Consider the following 20,964-nt stretch of genomic DNA (forward strand, 5'->3'; position numbering starts at 1 on the left):
CAAACTCCTGTTGAAGTTTCTGAGCGAATAACTTCATCTTAATCTTCATCTTCATCTTTCCTTCTAAAATAGACAGCATTTTGGTAGGCCTGATTATAATAATAGCCTAACAATATTACTAATCCAGATTATATTGATGTAATCACATATTAATTTGCTTACTGGTTTGATTTGGGGAAAATAATTCTAGAAACATGACCAAATGTTTCAGTTTCCGCAAAGAGGCGAAATTTTCCTTTGGGTGTCGTTATTGGGCATAAATACTGTCTATGGCAAAAACAGTCTGTACAAAGACATACGTGGTATATGAAAACTACACAAAACAAAATTGAATTACGTGATACGTATGTTAAATCAAGTGTCAATACTCAGTGTATCTGGTCTCGTAAAAATATTACGAGCCGAGCAACTTTTGTAGAATCGGTGATATTAATTCCGCCACGTCCTGCTTACTTTAGTTTTTTAGTTTACTAGCTAGTATTTGCTTGTTTGGTCCCATGGTTTGGTCGGCCAGTAGCCTACCCTCATCTTGTAATTCCAATATTTCAAACGGTCTTGAAGGAGGCGTGTGGTTGTTGGCTCCGGCTTTCTCATGTCATCTTTATCGGGGGTTGACATCCAGTGTTAGATTTATAGTAGGGCAGCGCTGGTCACGTTGTAGCATACCCTTTTCACTGATAATAATAATATGAATCCGTAAATACAGGCCTGGATACCGCACTAATGCTTATTGACACGTTGTGTGTGTTGTTTAGCGACAGCCAACTGGCAACCCTTGTAAATGGTACATTCCACATGTGAAACTTCCACAACAAAAATGGCACATGAGAAATAACCATAGACAGTATATAACCGACGTGTATCATCACTCAGTGTTCGTACCGAAAACGAAACCTAACCACACGGTGTGGCTGACACTGATCCCCGTGAAGCTGTAGTAACACGAACCGTTAGCCCTCTCGGCGTCACTCAGCATGGCACTGCAAATATCAGCTCTATTTTCATATATCAGAGCCCCACTGTGCACTGGCCCTCTGTCCCGTGTCCGCGCTGACTTCCAGGGAGCCGGTGTCAAGTTCAAACACATTTTAACTCCTGGAAGCCTCCGGCTGGGAGGAAAGACAGCAACAAGTCCTGCCCGCGGCCATATTAACGCTGCCCTCCGAGCTGAGAAGTTTTCAACATCGACAGCAGCACTTTTAAAGTCCAGCCAGGGGAACGCCTCCTCCTCCTCACCCCGGGGGATGAGAGGTTGGCTAGGCAAGGTAGCCCTCGGTACCGCCCTCGGAATGAGCACAGTCGCTTTGGTCCATTCCCTCCACACCGGAACAGTTACCGCCATGGACCGCAAAGTTCAACTGAACTCCGCTGAGGGAGACTGGAAGAAGACCAAGGGTGAGACTGTTCAACCAAGGCCGAAAGGATTAAAATTTATTTTTTGCAATGGCTTCATGTAGTGTGCTTTGTCATCAAACTAAAGAGAAACGTGTGTGCTGTCTGCACATGACTAAAACACCTGTCCAGCTGTTTTTGGCTGAGGATAATGTAGCCTACCTGAGACAAAAGAATAAAAACTAGCTACCCTAAAATAATAAAAACTAGCTACCCTATATGCTCTTAAAATTGATGATACCAAACAATTATCACAGCAAAGCAGCAAGTCCATACAAACATTAGACCTGAAAGAGTAAAATTGGTTGTAGAATTTTGTCTTCTGTAATATCAAAGTAGAGTTATATAATACACTATAAATTCAATATATAAAACACAATGTAAGTCAGTACAAAGAAATTATATAAATGCATTTGGGTTGCACAATGGTCATTTTAAATTCGTATCTAGCCCAAGATGATCTTTTGATTAAAAAACTATTAATTTGATAATAATATGCAATGGAGAAAAGCAAGCAAATTAGTTGAGTTTAAGAAACTGCAACTTGCAAATATTTGTTTTTTCTTCTTTCTAAAAAATGAGTCATGCGATTAATCAGAAATCACTGGTGACTTAACGCTTCAGCCCTAAAGTAAAGTACCATCCATGATATGTAAGCTTATGAAATGTTTTGCAGTATTTTGCTTGTCTTCATAAAGTAAATCTGTACTTAAGCAAACTGGAATTTAAGTGCAAAAGCTGTACAAAGACCATTAGTCCTTCTAGGGTACTATAATCTTCATGCGTTAGGTTTTATGTAGGAATCTAAGTGTTCATTAGGTGGGTATCATAGACCGTAAAAATAAGGTGGGTATACATGAGCTATTTTTTTTGTATTCATCAAGCTTTTCTTCAGTCTGGTATGCAAAAAGTACTATGTTTCCCTGTGTTCCTTAACGTAAATAAATACTTTACAAAATATGTATTTTATATCTAGCTAACCAATTCACTGTCTTCCACTGTCTTTCTCTGTTGTCTCTATCAGACTTCTTGCTGTCTCTGTCTGAGACGGACAGGCGTGGGTACTACAGGACGTCTAACTTCGTGCCTCTGGCCGACGTCCCAGTCTGGACTCCCACTGCAGGTCAGACACCCAACATCAGTCAAAGTCGCTGTCAGGATCATTCAGGGTTGGGTGGTGGTGCTGGTGGGACTATACCGGAGCGATGCAAAGACATGAATACTTTCACTAGTGTTATCAGATGTTTGGCCACATCACATCAAAGCACTTTGTAAATTAGGAACATAACGTGAAGAGAGCTGGAAGCACATTGTATGCAAAATATAAAAAATATAACCTGATGCAGGCAAATAAACAAAATTAGGCACACACAAAGCAAAAGATGAATATGCTGACATTAGATGCAATGTAACATCAGAAGTTTATGGAAGGGTAAAATGCCCGACCAGGATCAGGAATGGATGGGCAGTAGAATAGGACACCTCCCTATGGAGTCTAGATATTGGTGGTGATGAGATGATGAGAACGCTCAAGTTCTGGATGTGATGAGGAGGTGGACTTCTGATGAGGAGAAGGGCCACAATGATTTAATGAATAAACTTGCGCTGAGCTTCTTGTGTGTGTCTCATTGTCAGGCGGTTCTGAACAAACTCTCTACCAGAGGAATGAAAAGTTGGACAAGAAGATTTCCGTCTACAGTGGTGACATCACCAAGCTGGAGATAGACGCTATTGTCAATGCAGGTATGTGTGTTTAAATGTGTAAGTGTTTGTTTTTAGTTGGAGCAGTGTGTGATAGTCATCCAACATGGTCCCCAGTGATCATATTTCACACATGATGAAATAAAATGGAAAAACAAGATGAAACATAATTTTATTTCCTCTGTTTTGCAACAAATGTAAAATCCAGCAAAGGGATTAAAAAAACACATGCACAAGAACAATATGAAGAAGAAAGCCAACCAGTGGGGAAATATGAGAAAGAATTATGGATTAAAAACGTGGTGCTAAACTGAGCGCAGTCTGGATGTGCATCCGTGTGAATGTACTGTATATAAATTTAGCACAAACAGCCGTCAGGGCAGTTTGTGCTCATTATGGGCATGTTGTTTTCTCAGGATGTGGGAGGGACAAATGGTTACCAACAGGTCTGTACTGTAATGTTTTCATTAACGTACATACAGTAAACATAAATACAAAGTCTTCAATACATATATTATGAGTCTGGACAGACATGGATGTAACTTGACTGCAACTTCACTGGTTACAACAGCAAACAACCATGAGGCGGTAATTCTAGTTTGGATATAACACCATAAAAGTAGTTTATGATACTAAAATATAATATATTAATATATATTATAATATATATAATATATTTTTTTGGATTGGACATACTGCATGTATACACAAATGGTGTGTTTTGTTTTATTAAAGGTCCTTAAAGCTACATTGTGTAAGAATTTCTCCCATCTAGCGGTGAAATTGTACATGACAACCGAGTATTACTTTCTAGCCCTTGCCATTCCGAGTGCATTTGAACTCCTACGGTGGCCGAACCCGAAATTAGCTCTTAGTATCTCCATCGTTTACACGCAGCTGTTCTAGCCACTCCGATATTAACTTTGGTCTTGTTGCTTTGCCTGTCGCGTTGTCGTTTTAATTCTCTTTTTCGCTTCCCTGGCGAGTAATCTCTCCCTGGCCTTTGTCACGGTGCCACTGAGTTTAAAAGCGTGAGAGGCGGATGGCTAATGTATTTTGAAGATGGAGGCGCAACATGGCTGCCGTCATTCGAGCCACTCTTGTATGTATTCTGAATGATTCTGAATGACGAGAATACTTTGATTAGTTGGTGGAAGTAATTACACATGAATGAGTACATATTTGTGAAAGAACAAAGGGGTTTTTGCTAAGAATCAACTCAAAAAATTACACAATGGAGCTTTAAGAATCATTGTTTATTTTTTGTCCTGTCTATGTATTTGGCCTAGCCATTTGATCTGGGGACACCATCCGTTATCACAACCAAACAAAACTCTAATTTTGTTGTTGTTGCATTTTTGCAACTGGTGGGTACTGCTGCATCTTATGATTATTTTCATTACCAATAAACATGTTGATTTCTTTTTTTTGACCAATCCACTTTTTGTCTATGAGATGTTGAAAAATATTGAAAAATGACATCTTCAAATGTCTTATTTCATTTTTTGGAATGACAATCCAAAACCCAAAGATGTTCAAATTATAATTATTATTGTTTGCCATATTTGCCATTTTAGCTTTGTTCAAACAATTTATAATTTATATAGTTAATTGGTGATAAAATTGTTGCCAAATAAGTTTCAATATATTGGCTAATTGTCTAAGCTGACATGAAAACATACTAAAATAAAATAAAAGTTGTTCTGTCAAAAAATCATTTTTAATGTGGTGAAATGTTTTTTTAAATGACTTGCAGACAATAAGAAAATTAATTTGTTCCTAGGTTAATTATAATAAAAATATCAATACTCATGAGGAAGTTTATTAATACTGAAATATAATTATTTGGGCTTTCCATAGAGAAACCAATGTAATACTGAGCAGTTATAAAATTTGTTAAACAAACTGTAATCAAAGGTGTCAGAATTAGGCTGAATAGCAATAAAAAGCTGATACCAAATATAGTAAAAAACTGATAACGTCAGTGGATATACTGTATTCATCTAACCTAGTACATTTTATTAAATGAGTGATATGATCTTTATACATTTTTAAAGACAAGTATGCCCGCATAACACACTTCCTTCCTTCAGTTGTTGTAGGATTAGAGCTTTTTCCAGTGACCATTAGATGGAGCCAAAAGCCAGCTCATTTACTGAAGTCCTTTTCCCACAAGGCTGTTTGGGCATTTGGGGGAAATTTAATCAGTGCCTTGGCACAGACGGTGCATCGGGGGAGAGTGAGGCAGGCCAGCATGCCTAAATGATGCTTGATGATGAGGCTTTAGCAGAAAATGATAGATCTTCATTGGCAGCTGACTGTCAGCAGGTGCACGCTGTGGCAGAATCCATTGACTATGTTGATCTTTCACTCTCATTTATGGCTTTACTGCTTGTGTTTGTGTGTGCTTGCGACCATTCACGCATCTGCCTGCAAATTTTAAAGTAATTACGTGTGTGTATATACAGTAAGTAATTGTAATTTATCTCTTGTGTGTCTGTAGCACCGACTTTGTGTTGCAGTGTGCATTTTACAAGAGCTTTTTACAGAGTCGCACGATGCAAAGTAGCATGGAATTAACAAGAGGAAACAGCCAGTAAAGTGTCATTTAGCAGAGAGGACAAGGCAAGGTGAGGGGGGGGAGACAATGCCAGAGGAAACATGACTGAGAGACAGAGCGTGAGAGAGAGTCAGCACACCGACTCACAAAAAAGCGAGGGGAGAGTCTGGAGGAGTGAAAAGAAGATAAAAGAGAGGTAGGGAGAGGACACAGGCTAGTATTTAAATCTCAAACTGCATTGCCATGGCAACAAGCAGGTACAGGGTACCCGCAGACGGGTTTTGGTCTCATCGTCCTTATTCTGTTTGACTGACTGGCCGGCCAGCTGACTGTCTCCGTAGTCATTTTGTCGACTAAGCGGCTGACATTTTCATTCGATGACTAACTGATTGACTAAGATGCTTTCAGTGATGTCAGTCGCACTTAAAGAGATATGACATTAAAATAAAAGAGAGAGGCCAATAGACATCGAGGGTCAAGAGAACAATTATAAAAGAGACAGTTATGCTCATTTAGAACATTGCTTGCAAGCTTATTCTCCTGTTGCAGCTCTAAAAGCAAAGCGTTAGAAAGCAGCCAAATCAGGGGCGACCTCTAGCTCACCCAGTAAGAGCGTGCTCCCCATGTAGGCTGAGTTCGGGTTCGAATCCAACCTGCGGCCCTTTGCTGCGTGTCATCCGCTCTCTCTCTCCCTCTTTTCTGTCTATCCACTGTCACTGTTGATTAAAGGGAAAAGCCCCCAAAAAATAATCTTTAAAAAAAGAAAGCAGCCAAATCAGCGCCTGTGGTTTTTGACATTGGAAGGGAGTTTTGCGGATTTCTTTGAGAGGCCTTGAAGAATCATTTAGCCCATAACGCAGCAAACGTTCAATTGAAGCCAACTGTAGCCAATTATACGCTATACTGTCAGACTAGTAGGCAGGTTGGGAGGGGGGCTTCCAGGCCTGGCTGGTGGTAAGCAATTGACTACAGACACACAAAAACAAATGTAAATGTGGATACAGACACAGAAGCACCGGGGACCTTTGAATGAACAGGTGGAAACTAAGCGATGTGCTGCTCCACCCTGTTCCTTCCTTCCTTCCTTCCTTCCTTCCTTCCTTCCTACCCTCATTCAGCACTGATTGATCAGGTAAAGAGGGCGTTCCATGAAGGCTGGGCGCTGTTTGTCGTTTGTGTTGCTCTCAATAAAGATCGGATTTACAGTAACTCTTCACTCCTCCCACGTCTCCTCCTCTTCTCCTCCCCCTCCTCCGCCCCCTCCCTCCTTCCTTCCACACTTTTACAGCCCCTGGCTCTTGCCCACTCCTATAAAACACTACAAACATAAAAACCCACAAGCACTTAAGAGCCTTCCTGGTGGGGGTGGGTGGGGGGGATATGGAGGGGAGGGGACGGCGGGCAGAAACATCCTCCTCTTTACACCCCTCAATCACTCCGTCCGGAGAAGGAGAGAGAGATGGAGGGGAGGATATATTGTCTCTGATGGGCTTGCTGATTAAGATGGATTGCACAATGAAATGTCTTTGGAGTGATGAGTTCTTGGAGTGTGTGTGTGTGTGTGTGTGTGTGTGTGTGTGTGTGTGTGTGTGTGTGTGTGTGTGTGTGTGTGTGTGTGTGTGTAACGACGTCTCTGCAACTAACTTTGCATTAAAACCTTTTTTCAAATTGATTAAATGCAAATTTGCTTAGCTCTACTGAGCTGCATTTTCCCTCGCAAAAGTTGTATTCCTCATTTCCATTCCAGCACTTACTCTCAGCCCTTGTCGTGATTTTAACGTGTTTGACATTAAATGCCTTTTATTTTGCCCTACCTTTTTTTCTCTGCGTAGAATTTATATTTAATTGAAAAAGATTTAAAAACTGGACATATAAGTTCTCTCAGTATTTCTTTGTGTAATGTCCTTTTTTCCAGTGGAGCTAACACTGTGTGTGAGAGTAAATGCAGAAGCAGAGTCGGCTGCTAAATCTTTCAGGCTAGACTATAAAAAACTGTCCCTAAAATTAAGCCGTGCACCGTCAAGTGATAAAGAATATTCTGGTCCTATCTCAGTCTTTAGAGCTTGAACCACTTGTCATTGTCACAATTTCTGCTCGCTGTGTGTGTGTGTGTGTGTGTGTGTGTGTGTGTGTGTGTGTGTGTGTGTGTGTGTGTGTGTGTGTGTGTGTGTGTGTCTGCATGTATATACCTGCTGCCAGAAATAAACAGCGCACATGAACATGGCTCTATGGATGTGTGTGTGTGCGGTGCTATATCAGGACGGGTGTGCGTGCTTGTGGTGTACTTTTGAGTGCAGGTGTCCTATGATGTTTGTGTATGCATGCATGAGATAGGGTCTCCCAGGTTTTCCTCTGCAGGTCAGAGATAAAGCTGTTGGATGGTGCTGGAAACCCACTCACCGTGGCAACAGCTGAGAGATACAAGATAAGAGCCAATAGTTTTCTTGGCCTGCAGGTGACAGACAGGATGGGAGAGAGAGAGGGTGTCTGTAGACTGTACTGTAACTTCCTCACAGATAAGAAACCTAGAAAGAAAGCTGGACCGATGAGCGGGTGGATAGCAGGGGCGGGATGTTGACCTGATGTTGACAGACAGGGAGGAAAAAAAAGGTCAGACTTTGTCTCACTTACAGACTCCACTGAATGCGTATTTTTTACTGTCAGCGTGGCATCATTGTGATGTAGGCTTTTAAAAAGGAACTTTGTTGATCATAAGGACAAGCATTTCTTTAGAGAAGCCAAGCACAAACAAGCCAGTTATTAACTAATGGAAGACTTGAAAAGCTTTCACAGAAAAAAGATGAGATTCTGACTAAATCAAATTGTGCAATTCAGTCAAGACATCATCTCAAACACATCATAACCTTTAACACATTCTGGCCTGAAAATAAGACAACTCTAACTAAACATTAGCCCCTTCTGCAAAAACTGATTCTGAGTAAGACAAGGTAGGCTAATATACTTTATTTAAAAGTGTGTGTATATATAAAATAAAGTTCAGTTGGCTAATATAAACTTTTTGGGACGGAGTAATTGAGGGGTGTAAAGAGGATGCATGTTTCTATATGCTGTCCCCCCCCCCCCTTCACATTTTCAACACACCACCGTCAAGCTGTTTGTTTTGGGGACGTGGAAAGTTTTTCTTAGAATGTTAACATTTTTCAGACTGTCTTCTTGAGCTCACCATATTCATAACATCCAGATGTTTGGTTACTCCTGGTTCTTGAGTTCTCAACTGATGGTACCTCGCTGTCTCGCTCCAGTTGTTTTAGTGGCACAAACTGCTGCGCTGAATGCGCTGCGACATTTAAATGTCTTGTCCTTGAAGACAACTCCAGTTTTTCACATCTAGTTTTCAAATAAAAACATCAGGGTTGCTGATTATATTCATTATCAATAAATCTGCTGATTATTTTGACTAATGTTAGTTTTGTCTGTTAAATGTATTGTATTGTAATGCAATGTGTAATATCTTTTTAGAGCTGCAATAATAAATCTATTAATCTATTGTCAATCAATTTTGATAATCGATAAATTGTTTCGGTCATTTTTCAAGCAAAAATGCCAAACCTACTCTGACTCCAGCGTCTCAAATGTGAGGATTTTCTCCTTTTCTTTTTCATATATGGTCTTTAGTTTCTGGATATACAGCACTGTCGGAAAGCCTGATATGGTAATCAGAGCTTTGACGTTATCTCACTGTAAAATGTAAAGATAGATACATTAATATGTAGCTTGAATGTTTCATTATTACAGAACTACGTATAAGAGGATGGGTGTGGGGGTAAGCATCAATAATTGAACATCAGTGTTTGAGCTTGGATGCCTCCAATATAAATTCAACCCAGCGGTGGAGCATCTTTTATTGATTCCAGAAAAGTCTGTGGTTGATGAAGACTGATAGCTGTAGTGGAGGTTGGTTATGGGCCTTGGGGGTTATAGAGGATAAAGAGGATGAAGGGACCAGGGCGTTGTGTGGGCATAGATACAGACAGACAGACAGACAGACAGACAGACAGACAGACAGACAGACAGATGGAAGGACATCAACTAGAACAGCTGGAGGAGAAAGGTGAGAGAGATGTGTTCAGTGATCCCGTTTGGTGATTTTAAGAGGATAACACAGGTGAACCCCTCGGTCCTGCAGGTATAGAGCCCCTTACAAGAGCGTTGCCCTACAGTGGCACAGCATCACACTCCTTCTGCAAGGCTTCACGGATTCTTAGCTGGCTTTGTCAATGGAGCTTAACGCTGTGCTTAGCACCTGGCAGACATCCATGCTTTCGCCACTGCTCGAGCGTGTATGGAAGACTGTCAGGCCTGACTTGTTGTTGTAAATTGCTTCAGAGCGGCTAAAATTGTTTTTCAGATCTCACCTGAGCTGCATTTTCCTCATTTGACTGGAGTAATAGGAGACATGGAGTGGAAATCTATCTTTGCATGCGTAACCACTTTATAAGGGATTTAACAGCATCAAGCCAAGGATTAAGTGATTTTTGTCACAGATTGACTTTGAATGCCACAATATCTACTCCAGTCTCAGTGCTTAAGCTGTTGATAGTCTGTTTGTTTTAAGTATGTGCATCATGTAGCACTTGTTAGTGGATAAGCAAGTTGTAGCCAGCTGTAGCATTTTTTTTTCCTGCCTGAGGAATTTATGTTTTCAAGGCTGCATTTCATCCTTGGATAATAATAATAATAATAGTAATAATATCTATTTTATACAGCACTTTAAAAGGTACTCAAAGGCACTTTACAAGGTCAACAAAAAAAACAAAAACAGTAACCGATCGGTAACAGGATCACTTTAACAACAACAACAGTAACAACTAGAGATAAATATGAAATGGTGCAGCAAAACAGCATAGAAACAGGATGGCTGCCACTTTTTCATCAAGTCACTTATCCAAGGTTTTAATCAGGAGAGACGTGTTGTTGTGATCCAGCCAGCCTCCCTGGTAGTAACAGGGGTCAGAGGAGGTGATGGAAATCCCAGAACAGAGACTGTTGAGGTCCCACAGGCCCTCACAGTGTGTGCTCTCTATGTCTCTCTGTGCTGCAGTAACCATACATCTACCCTTGAGCTCTTGTCAGCTCCTCTTAGGACAGGCTCATATCGCAAGATGCAAAATGTCACACCAAGTTTGCTATCGCAGACACATATTTTACATGGGTGTGTGTGTGTGCTCTAAGAAAGCCTCAAAACAGATACATAGACCGTGAAAAGAAGACCAGATACTATAACATGGGCCTGAATGTATTTGTGTGTGTGTTTGTTTTGATGCATAAGGGGTGCTTAAATTAAAGCAAGATAAAATACAAATCTGGCTCTCAGCTGACCTTTCTACTTTTGTAAGAATTAATTAAGAGTTGTATTGTTTACTCAAAAAAGCAAAATGGGCTCATATGCTGCTGCTGTGAAGCAGAACCAGTTACAGATCCCTCATGAACCGCACTGTTTCTCCCTGCCGTAGTAACTGTACTTCCTTAGCTCTAGTTCCTATAGCAGTATCCCCACTGCCCTGACTTTGTGTTTTGTGAAGCTGCGCTAAAGGACACATTCTCACAATATACCTGTCAACTGTCTGTACCAACCCACACAAGCACTTCCAGAGGCAAATTGGTATTGCTGATACTGCTTAGGTTTTGGAGTAAATATGATGTGCTGTCAGAACTTAGCGCTGCCATGACCACCTAAAGTCTACACACCCTTATGAAATTGCAGTTTTTTTAAATGGACCGAAATAACAATGAAGTGAATGTCAGGTGTGTTCCATCTTTTATGTGATCTTCCATCAAACAAAACTCCAGAGAAAACAACAAATTGTCAGTTATTAGGAACATTTAAAATGTTTAATAACACGATGATTGCATTCGTCTGCACACCCCGACCTAACTAATAGCTCTGTGGAAGCACCCTCTGCATTTGTTACAACAGCAAGTCTTTGGGAATAAATCTCTATTTACTTTGCGATTGTCACCCGCTCTTATTTGCAAAAAAAAAAAAAATGCTGTCAAATTGTGAGGGGATCTCCTGTGTACAGCTCTCTTTAGGTCATACATGTTTTCGATGGGATCGAGGTCAACGACTTAGATTTTCCATGTTTGAGGCCATGCCTTAGTCCACTTGGGTGAGTGCTTTGGGTCATTGTCATGTTGGAATGTGAAGTTCCTCTTCATCTTCAGCTTTCTGACAGAGGCCAGCAGGTTTTATGCCAACATATCTTGATATTTTGAGCTATTCATTATCCTGTCTATCTTGACAAGAGCCCCTGACCCAGCTGAAGAGAAGCAGCCCAAAGCAGGCCTCCAGTTGCTACCACCAACAATCTTCACAGTGGGTATGGTGTTCCTTGGATGATAAGCTGTTTTGGCTTTGTGCCAAACATATGTTTTAGAATTAAGGCCTTTGTCTTGTCAAACCACACATTTCCCACATACCGTAGTTTGGCAGGGCTCCAGACTGCGACCATATTTGGGACAGTACGAGTATTTTTTAGAACTACTCGCACATGTGCGACCTGCAAAATATAATTTTTTTCAGGACAGCCACAGACATGAAAGGGGAGAGAGGGGGGAACAACATGCAGCAAAGGGCCGCAGGTCGGAGCCAGACCCAGGCTCGCTGCGTCAAGGAGCAAACCCCCACACATGGGCGCCTGCTCCACCAACTGAGCCATCTGGGCGCCCGCGACCTGCAAATTTGACAACTTTTTTATTTTATTTTATTTCATGTTGAAAAACGAGGAGAGAGCAAGTCTGTCAGAGTTGGTCAATGTGTGTGAGAGGGGGAGAGTAAGTGAGTGATTAGTCAACTGTGTGGGTTGTCTGGATCGACCAAGGTTCATTTACCGGATAGTTCCGCCGGATGTCCCTCACTTTCTGCTTTCTTTGTCTTTACTTTAAACTCCGGTCGCATCGAGGAAAATTAACCGGAATATTTGAGCAACGTTACACTCTGAAAATTAAAAGAAAGTTCATCAAATCAAAAAACAGTTTTGAAGAAAATTTTGATCGTGCAACAAGGCAGGCCTGCTTGGTTTGTTCGGGAAACAATTGTAAAGATTTACAAAAAATATGTTTACGGCATCTACTCTCTAACTGTGAGTATTTGGAACCGATTGGCGGGGGATTTGCTATGGACAAAATACATACGGCGATTATCTGGTAAATTAATTGGCGTCGATCCAGTCTAGGATTTATCCAAACAACAGTTCAAAACCAAAGAAAATGTAGTTCACTATCATCTGACAAAGAAAAGCAGGAAAGCAGAGCCTGGAAACAGAAAACTTTGGCACAGTTGCTTGAAAATTACTTATTAATTAATTAATTGATTATCAAAATTGTTACTGATTAATTTCCAGTTGATTAAATAAAAGTAATAGATCAATACATAGGCTCTAGTCTGTAGCCTAAGTGGTTTTACTGTTCGTGCAGAGCCACTGGGTGTCATCTTTGATTCACAGCCACAGACAGCAGTGACAGGACCTTTTAAATTACCGTATTTAATGTGTAAACACAGCAAATGTCTCAATCATAAATGTGCTTGAATATATTTTTCTTCTGTACTAAAGACTGGACTTTATCAAAAGCTGTGTAAATTAAAAATAAAGTTCCTTTATAGAACCAGTGTGACATTAAAAATGAAATTTAAATCTTTAATGTTAGAGTAGCCTGTCACTGAGGAGACATGCTTGCTATAATTACCATCATCTCTGTGCAGTAATATTGCTTCTGAAAAGAGGTAATATCTAAGCTATAGTAATTTCTCCCTGTATTTGTTTTGAGGCCTTTCTCACTTAATCCTCTTCATGATACATGTACAAATCAAATGAATAGAACATTACTCTTTCACACCCACTTAAAGTGGCTCATTTTTAATGGTAAAGTAAATTGAAGGCTGTGGGCGTATTTCATATCCTTAAGGCTTGAGACGATCTAAGGCTCACCACTGTGAGGAATCAGGGTCTATATGCTTCAAAACGTAATTGAAAAGTAGCTTTTTAAACTGGGCTTGACTGACATTTGGTTTTATGTTCAGCAGTAGATTTCTGCTAGTTTTTTCTAGCACTTTTTGGAGGTTTCTTAACATGCACACTGCCGACCCTCGCCTTGTCCTAGCTTAAATCTAGACGCTTGTATCTCATACTTTTCATCACTGCACTGAAGTCGTGTTATGTCCACTCTGTCCTCTTGTATCTGTGTCTTTGCCGTGGGCGAAGTTTGGAGGCTGCAGCATGAGTTTAGACAGTGCTGCTGCTCTAGTTTTTCCAGTTCATATCTGTCCGAGTTAATTACGGTACAACTGTCAGAAAGACCACTTTACTGGTCATTTGGGCAGCGAAATTAATGCTCTCCGTGTACTGAAAAATTTGAGCTTTCAAGGTTCAGTGCCCAGAGTTTCTGCTGGATGCTCTAATGTCCAGTTTGTGTGAGTGGGAGATGGAAGAAAAGCTATGATTCTTTATGGTGCATCTCCAGAGTTTTGTCCTCTCCCTCCCTCTCCCCCCCCCCCCCCTTTTTTTCTTTACCGCTTACATTTAGACATCATCGCAGGGATGTGACCCGAGAGGAGCGAGACATTGGCATTAGACAAACGGGCCTTAGTTTACAGCTTCAGATTGATTTACACCCTGACTTTGAGAAGTTAACATACCCTTCGAGAGTTAATCCCTAATGTTGTCCAGGTCAGTAAATAAATGGAATAAGAAAAGCCGAAGTGAAGGAGTTTGCAGAAAAACTCCTTCGTACTAATTATTTCTCTCCCACCCCTCCCTTGTTAAAAGCTTTCCCACCCCTCCAATCAATCGCCACTTTAGCGAGCAGGACGGGATGGAGGAAGTGCGAGCCTCATTAGCCTGATTGGGCCAATGTGGGAGATGGAAGGAGATGGAGTGAATGAGGGAGTAAAAGAGAAAAGGAGTCAGCTTGATCATCAGCACTTGGCCCATCAGAGCTTCTGTCATCAAGGCAAGTGCTGCTTTCAAATCTGTTGGTTTGTTGCGTAGCGTTGTGACTCCTGGTATGCCGGGAGAAGATCTTCTGAAGGTGCAGGAGGGGAAGCCATTGCTGGATTTAGTTTAACGATTTTGTTCCGTCTGTGATAAAGGTAAAGATTGACAATCTCAAAGCTTTTGGAACGGGAAATTTCACCTTTTTCTTCTTAAGTATGGTTGAGAGATTAAGGGTACAGTATGCTTAAAATAAACTAGACTGTTCAAAGTGCCGTCCAACGGCAAGTGTTAACAACTGTTCTGAATGATTAACCTGGCTGCAGACCTTTTGAATCTTTCCTTTTTCGGCCTTTGTGACAAATGTAAAGTAACCGCCACCATAGCTTCCACGTCGTCTGGAAATAACGTTGGCCTGACAGATTCATCACTTACTATTGATTGGTTAGAGCATAACCCCTTCCAACAAGAAATCGGCTAACATGAACACAATGTCATCCTGAATTAAAGAAGAACAATGGAAATTTCGTCAGATAATCATGCTACCAAATGGCCACACTTAAAGGCCTCCGATCATAGCCTCTTCCTGACAGCATCCTATTGCCTTCCTGATCTCTGTCTCTAAAACCCTTTGTCTTTGAACTTTATCATGAAGTTCAAAACCTACCTTACTTTAACACCTCCACACACCTGGACAGTCGTTACATAAAGATGGTCTGTTCTAGAAAAGTTATAAAAAAATGGTCAGGTGCAGTCATTCTTAATTCCAAGGTTGGAAAGTCAAGCGAAGAATGTACTTATAGAGCACTATTAAAAACAATAAATATTTACCAAAGTGCTTTAAGGTGATATATTAAATACAAGAAAATAATTATAATAGGTAAATGTAAAATAGACAGAACTGCACTAAATTTGGCAGATGTATTCATGTAGGCTGCCATAAGTCATAGTAAGAAGCTAATTGAAAAAAAAAAATGAAATAGTCATGTGATTATATTACTAATTGAGAGGCTTCATTTGACGTCCAAAATGGCTGACTAAATGCGACCAGACTTATTGATATTATATAAAGCAAGTCCTCTGAGGTTGTGGCAGTGTGACAATAATGTGCAGTTTGTATAGCAGCCAGCTGTCAAACTTGTATGTCTTTTCTTGTGTAGGGCAGAGTTCAGTTTTCTGTGCTGTCTCACTTAATGCACTCCTTAGTGTAGCAATAATCATTTGCATTCCCAGTTCTTTATGACAATTATTAGTCCACCTTTTTTCAAATATTGGTTTTAGTGCCAGACAAGTAATCAGCCTAGCATTAAGACTTTGGCTGTGCATCCAAAGTCCTCGACTCCTTGGCTGCATAGGTCGAATACTTGAGCAGCTCCAAAACAAAAGAAAACGCACGCTAAGTGCGCCCACAATCACCTGATGAATGGCCTTTTTTTAATGAGTTTATCAACCTATTATGATTGATGTTTTTCATTTAGTTTTTTGACATTGAATCCAACCCTGTTTCACTGAACCAGCTGTGCAAATAATGTTAACTAGAACTAAGACACACAAGACGGAATGAGAACAAATTAGACATGGAAATAAAAAGCACATTGGGGGAAGATTATCCTCGTTGTAGGCAGTGCTGTTTGAATAATAAAGTATAATGCAGCCTGATAATAAGCCTCCATTTTCTCTCATCTTTGTAATCATAGCTTAGTGAACAAAGTACAAAGGATGCACCATTGTAACCTCCAAAATGGGCTTTAATCTAAACCTGAGTCCTCTTACCCTGTCTCCACCAGGAAATACAAGGAGCCCTTATTGTCCGCTCAAATGTGCTCATCACAAAAAATGCTTTTGTCACATAATCACACACACAGACACGCAAAGAGTACTGAGACTGCACACAGCACACACTGCACACAATTACCATCTTGTAATTGCGATCTATCAGGCGTTGTTGTGAAGTGGTGCCCGATGCGCATGCTGTCGGCCCCGCTGCATCATCAGAGCTTAGGAAATGACAAGCCTATTTATAGGAACTATTTATCCACTCATCCTGTTGTCACCATTGTCCATAGGTGGACAACCCTTGTTAGAGCCAGACTGACAGACAGGCCGATCAATCAGCGCATCAGTTTGTAAAGTGTAGATGTTCCCTGAAAGTGGGACATGAATCAGTGGATTTAGTGCATGGAGTTGAAAGGTCAACATAACATCCTACAGTTTGTCCTGTTAAGTCCAGATAAGAGAGAATGAATGTCTGGTTGTAGCCCATATACAGCACATTTTATTGTCACAGATTTACCTGATTTATATAATCCTAGCTACAAATTTATTGAGCTTTTAAACTGGTAATCTATTCAACCTGTGCCATTTTATTTAAATTATTCCAGTTGATTAAAGCATAATGTTTTGTTTTTCAAAGCCCCTGGTAAACATCTGTTTTCAGTGCACATGCAAGAACATTGCTTTTGTCATTTCACTTTCAACACACTGATGATTAAAAAATGAAGAATATTTATCCCTGACGTTTGGTTCCTGATGTATATCAAGCTAACTAAAAGCAAACTGTGGGTGAAAGCCAGGGACACTGTGGTGCATTGAGATACAAAGGACACCTCAATCACAGTAATGTCAAGCATTGAAAAGATTTATTATACCCTTTACTTTGTGTGTCTACCGCAAGATCAACAGCTGCGTGCATGTGCATTTTTTTTTGTGGCCATTTTAGGCCTTTTATTTCCATAGGACAGATGAAGACATGAAAGGGGAGAGAGAGGGGGAATGACATGCAGCAAAGGGCCACTGCGTCGAGGAGTAAACCTCTATATATGTGTGCCTGCTCTAACTGAGCTAACCCGGCCACATGTGTGTTGTTAATCTTTGCACATTTTTGTGTGGGTAGTGAAAGAGCCGGCCTCAAGGTTTTATTAAATGTTAAAGTTAATATTATATTAAAGAAACTGGGTTTGTCTGCTTATGATGAGCAATGTTCTGCACATTTAAAGGCTGGCATTTTTCTATATTTGTATTTATTGCCTGCAAATCTCATGAAAAGACCAAAACCGTGCGTTAATCTGTCTCCCTTTCAAGTTAACCTGTGGATGGAACGCTGCTCTAGGCCTATTTATTCCAAGACATAAATCTTTAAAAGCTCTTCATGAATATATACTTTCATTATTAAAAAAGCCAAATAATTTCATAAGAAAGATGGTCATTGTAGATTTTATCAAACGCTAACAGCAGTAAATAGTGCATTTGTCGTGGGAGATATTTATGGTTAAATTGTTTTTACACATACTGTAAACACGTTACATACGCAAATATCTTTTGAGGATACATTTCTTTTTTTTTTTTGCAAAGCGGGACATTTTGCAGTTGACAAACTATGTAATACCGATTGTTATCTAGAGTACCTCAAACTGCATTTTTCTACTTGACATATTTGTTGATACGATATGTCTCCAATAACCTAATATCTTCCAACAGATTATTCTTTTTTCTTTTCTTTCTCAGTATTTGTGTCGGACCAAGGACGTTGCCATTCATGGTTGGCGCCTTAACCCCTGATTTATTTTGTTTTTTTGTTTTGTTTTGTTTTTTACAGTTTTTGGATAACAATGGTGGTCTATGGCACAAAGAAATAATATATATCAGACTTGTTAGTAGCTCACATTAAGTGTTGGATTTGGTCTTTCAATGGGATGTATTGACAAATATCACCTGCTTTATCTTTAATTGTTTGTCGCCGTCCAAGTGTTATGAGTTTGAGAGAGAAGAAAATAATGTAGCTCCTACATTATTACTTCCGCCAAGGAGTGTTGTGTTTACAATTCGGTTTGCTGTATGTTTGCTTGTTTGTCTGTTTGTCGGCAGGATAACAGAAAAACTACTGGCCCGATTTTTATGAAACTATGAGGGGTGTAGCATGGGCCAAAGAAGAACCCATTTTTTGGGAGCGGATCCCAATCAAGGGGCCGGTTGCAGTAGATAACCGGTTGTATAGATATTACATTATTTTGTATAATGTTTGTTGATTTTTTTAAATATAATTTTCATCATTAAATTGTGCAGCCTTGCACATTGTGTGTGTGCTGGACCTCTGGTATGATCACAGTCCACTCTATAGCATTTTCAACCAAGTAATGAAGAATTTACTGTGCTCCTGGAATTCATTAATTTTTTTGGCTGCGATGTGTCTGCCTCTGCTAAAGAACAGCCTGGAGTCAGCGCTCCAGAGAAATCACAAGTTGCCGTAACTACAAGTGCTGAGGTCTCAGTGCTGTCCAGAGTGTAGAGCCCCGGAGAGGTGGGCAGTAAGCCGACTATGAGTGAAGGCTGAGAGCTCTGGAGGACCCCATCCAGCAGGAGCCCAGCGCCTGAAGCGCTCCTCAGCCAGAGTTGTTTCTCTTCAGTTTCCTCGTGTAGGCAGGAGATGAAACTGAATGCCTGATGTGAAGAAAAGGAAACAATCAACTATTCACTTAATGTCAGTCTCGGACAGATAATGAGGCAAAGACGACTTGAGGTTATAAATGCTTTTAATTAAAAAAACAAAAAAACAATTTAATTTCAGATGCTCTTTTTCCTAACAGCAATGTTACAAAAAAACCGAGTGGTATACAGGCCAGATAATTAGGCTAAATTAAAAGATAAAAAAAACACATGAAGTTGGGAAGTTGAAATAGAAATTTTTATTTGGTTATCTTTTTGTACACGCTTTAAGCATGGTTATGGCAGAAGCTTTATTTTTCTTCCATCTCACCTAGAGGCTTCTTGCAGTGGCACTCAAGTGGCTCTCCCTCTGATAGACCGCCCTAATTCATACAGTTGGTGTCGTTAGAATCCCCCGGAGGCTGTCTTTGGTTCTTTGTCTTGTTTATTCCAGTGATGTGCTCTCCATCCATCGCTACAGAGGAACCCAGACCACCACAGCTTCATGTTTTGTTGTTGTTAGATCAGTTCATACCTCTGAGGTATTTCACTGGTTTCTTGCAGTGTGTGAAGAGAAACGTGTCAGTGTTTGTTATGCAGCTCCGTCGTGGTACATTGGGACCACTAGTCCCCTGTCACTCGAAAAGGTGTACAGGTTTATGTCCATCAACGACGACTTTTAGGAGTGATTTAAAATTCACGTGTGTCCTCAGCTGGATTTACAGCTATGGTGTGGATTTTGGGTTTAAGGTTTGTAAATCTGTGAAATATTGTTTCAAGTTTAGCAGTGCTGTTTGTGCATTTGTTTGTGTGTTTCATATATGGACCTTTTGACAGCACGTACGTGTGTTGATGTTTATAGTACGCCCATGTCCACTCTCATGTCCGTAAATTGTATCGGTTTTCTGTCTTTCTCCACTGTTCCCTTGACTGCTGTGAGTTTAATCTGCAGTCTGAAAGGAAACAGTCCACACTGTTTGATTTTCATATTTGTATCCAAAAAAAAAAGATTGTGGCGAATTTATTCTGTTCTGAGTGCATAGCTAGAATGTATGTGTGTGTGTGTGTGTATATATATACATATATATATATATATATATATATGTGTGTGTGTGTGTGTGTGTGTGTGTGTATGCATGCATGCATGCATACATTTCCTCAAATGCATGCATTTACAGGAATACATTGACCTTTTGCCAAAGCATCTTATTATGGATGCAAACCCTGGAAGCCACTTCATCGTGCTATGCAGCTTTACATCACTCTTAACAGCCCTGTGCTGAAGAAAACACTGAGCTCGGATTTTAAAATGCAACTGACCATTTTATTGCAAATCGGTGAGTTGAGCTCATTTGTTGATGAAATAGAGGCAAAGTACTCAGAAATACACTGAATTAAGGCAAGGCATTGAGACTGAAGAGACTTGTGCTTGAATGCACAATCCATGTAGAACGCGTTCCATATCTTGAACATGTTTTACTACTCCATTAACACAATGGAGGCATATCTGAAAAATCCACTTTGATTCCATTTGTTGCAGTGCAAGGGTACATTTTAGTCTTGAGTCTGCTCGAGTCTCTGAGTATACATCTTTTTGTTGGGTGTAATGTGAGTTACAATAATTAAGCTGGAGGGCGCAACGCTAGATAATAGACTGCAAAAGTGAAAGGTCTCTATAATGACGGATAAGAACTCTGGGCATTGTTGTAAAGAGCACAGACGTGGAGATACAGCTGCATCACATTTACAGTACCCGTTGGCGCACACACGTATAATCACGAATCCTTCGGATAAACATTCATACGAAGTATGTTTTTATCTCCCTCTCAGACACAGACACACTGTACACCAACCCATTTCTATCTAAATAAATTACTTTTCTTCTGACTCTCTCCTTCACTAACACCCAACACAGGCAGTCACTCTAAGATGGACACT

The 20,964-nt window shown here is 40.3% G+C and overlaps 1 protein-coding gene across 2 annotated transcripts in view; it reads left to right on the plus strand.

The window, feature by feature from the left end:
- Positions 1-802: 802 nt before the first annotated feature.
- The window catches only part of macrod1 (mono-ADP ribosylhydrolase 1), a 100,523-nt gene continuing 80,361 nt past the window's right edge, over positions 803-20,964 (plus strand). For both annotated transcript variants that reach the window (XM_028588884.1, XM_028588882.1), the window contains exons 1-3: positions 803-1,395; positions 2,417-2,515; positions 3,028-3,135. In XM_028588884.1, the coding sequence (XP_028444685.1) occupies positions 975-1,395; positions 2,417-2,515; positions 3,028-3,135 (628 nt within the window). In that variant the 5' untranslated portion in view covers positions 803-974. The remainder of the gene's footprint in view (positions 1,396-2,416; positions 2,516-3,027; positions 3,136-20,964) is intronic.

This window comes from Perca flavescens, chromosome 10 (assembly GCF_004354835.1).
Source record: "Perca flavescens isolate YP-PL-M2 chromosome 10, PFLA_1.0, whole genome shotgun sequence".
NCBI classification, from domain to species: domain Eukaryota; kingdom Metazoa; phylum Chordata; class Actinopteri; order Perciformes; family Percidae; genus Perca; species Perca flavescens.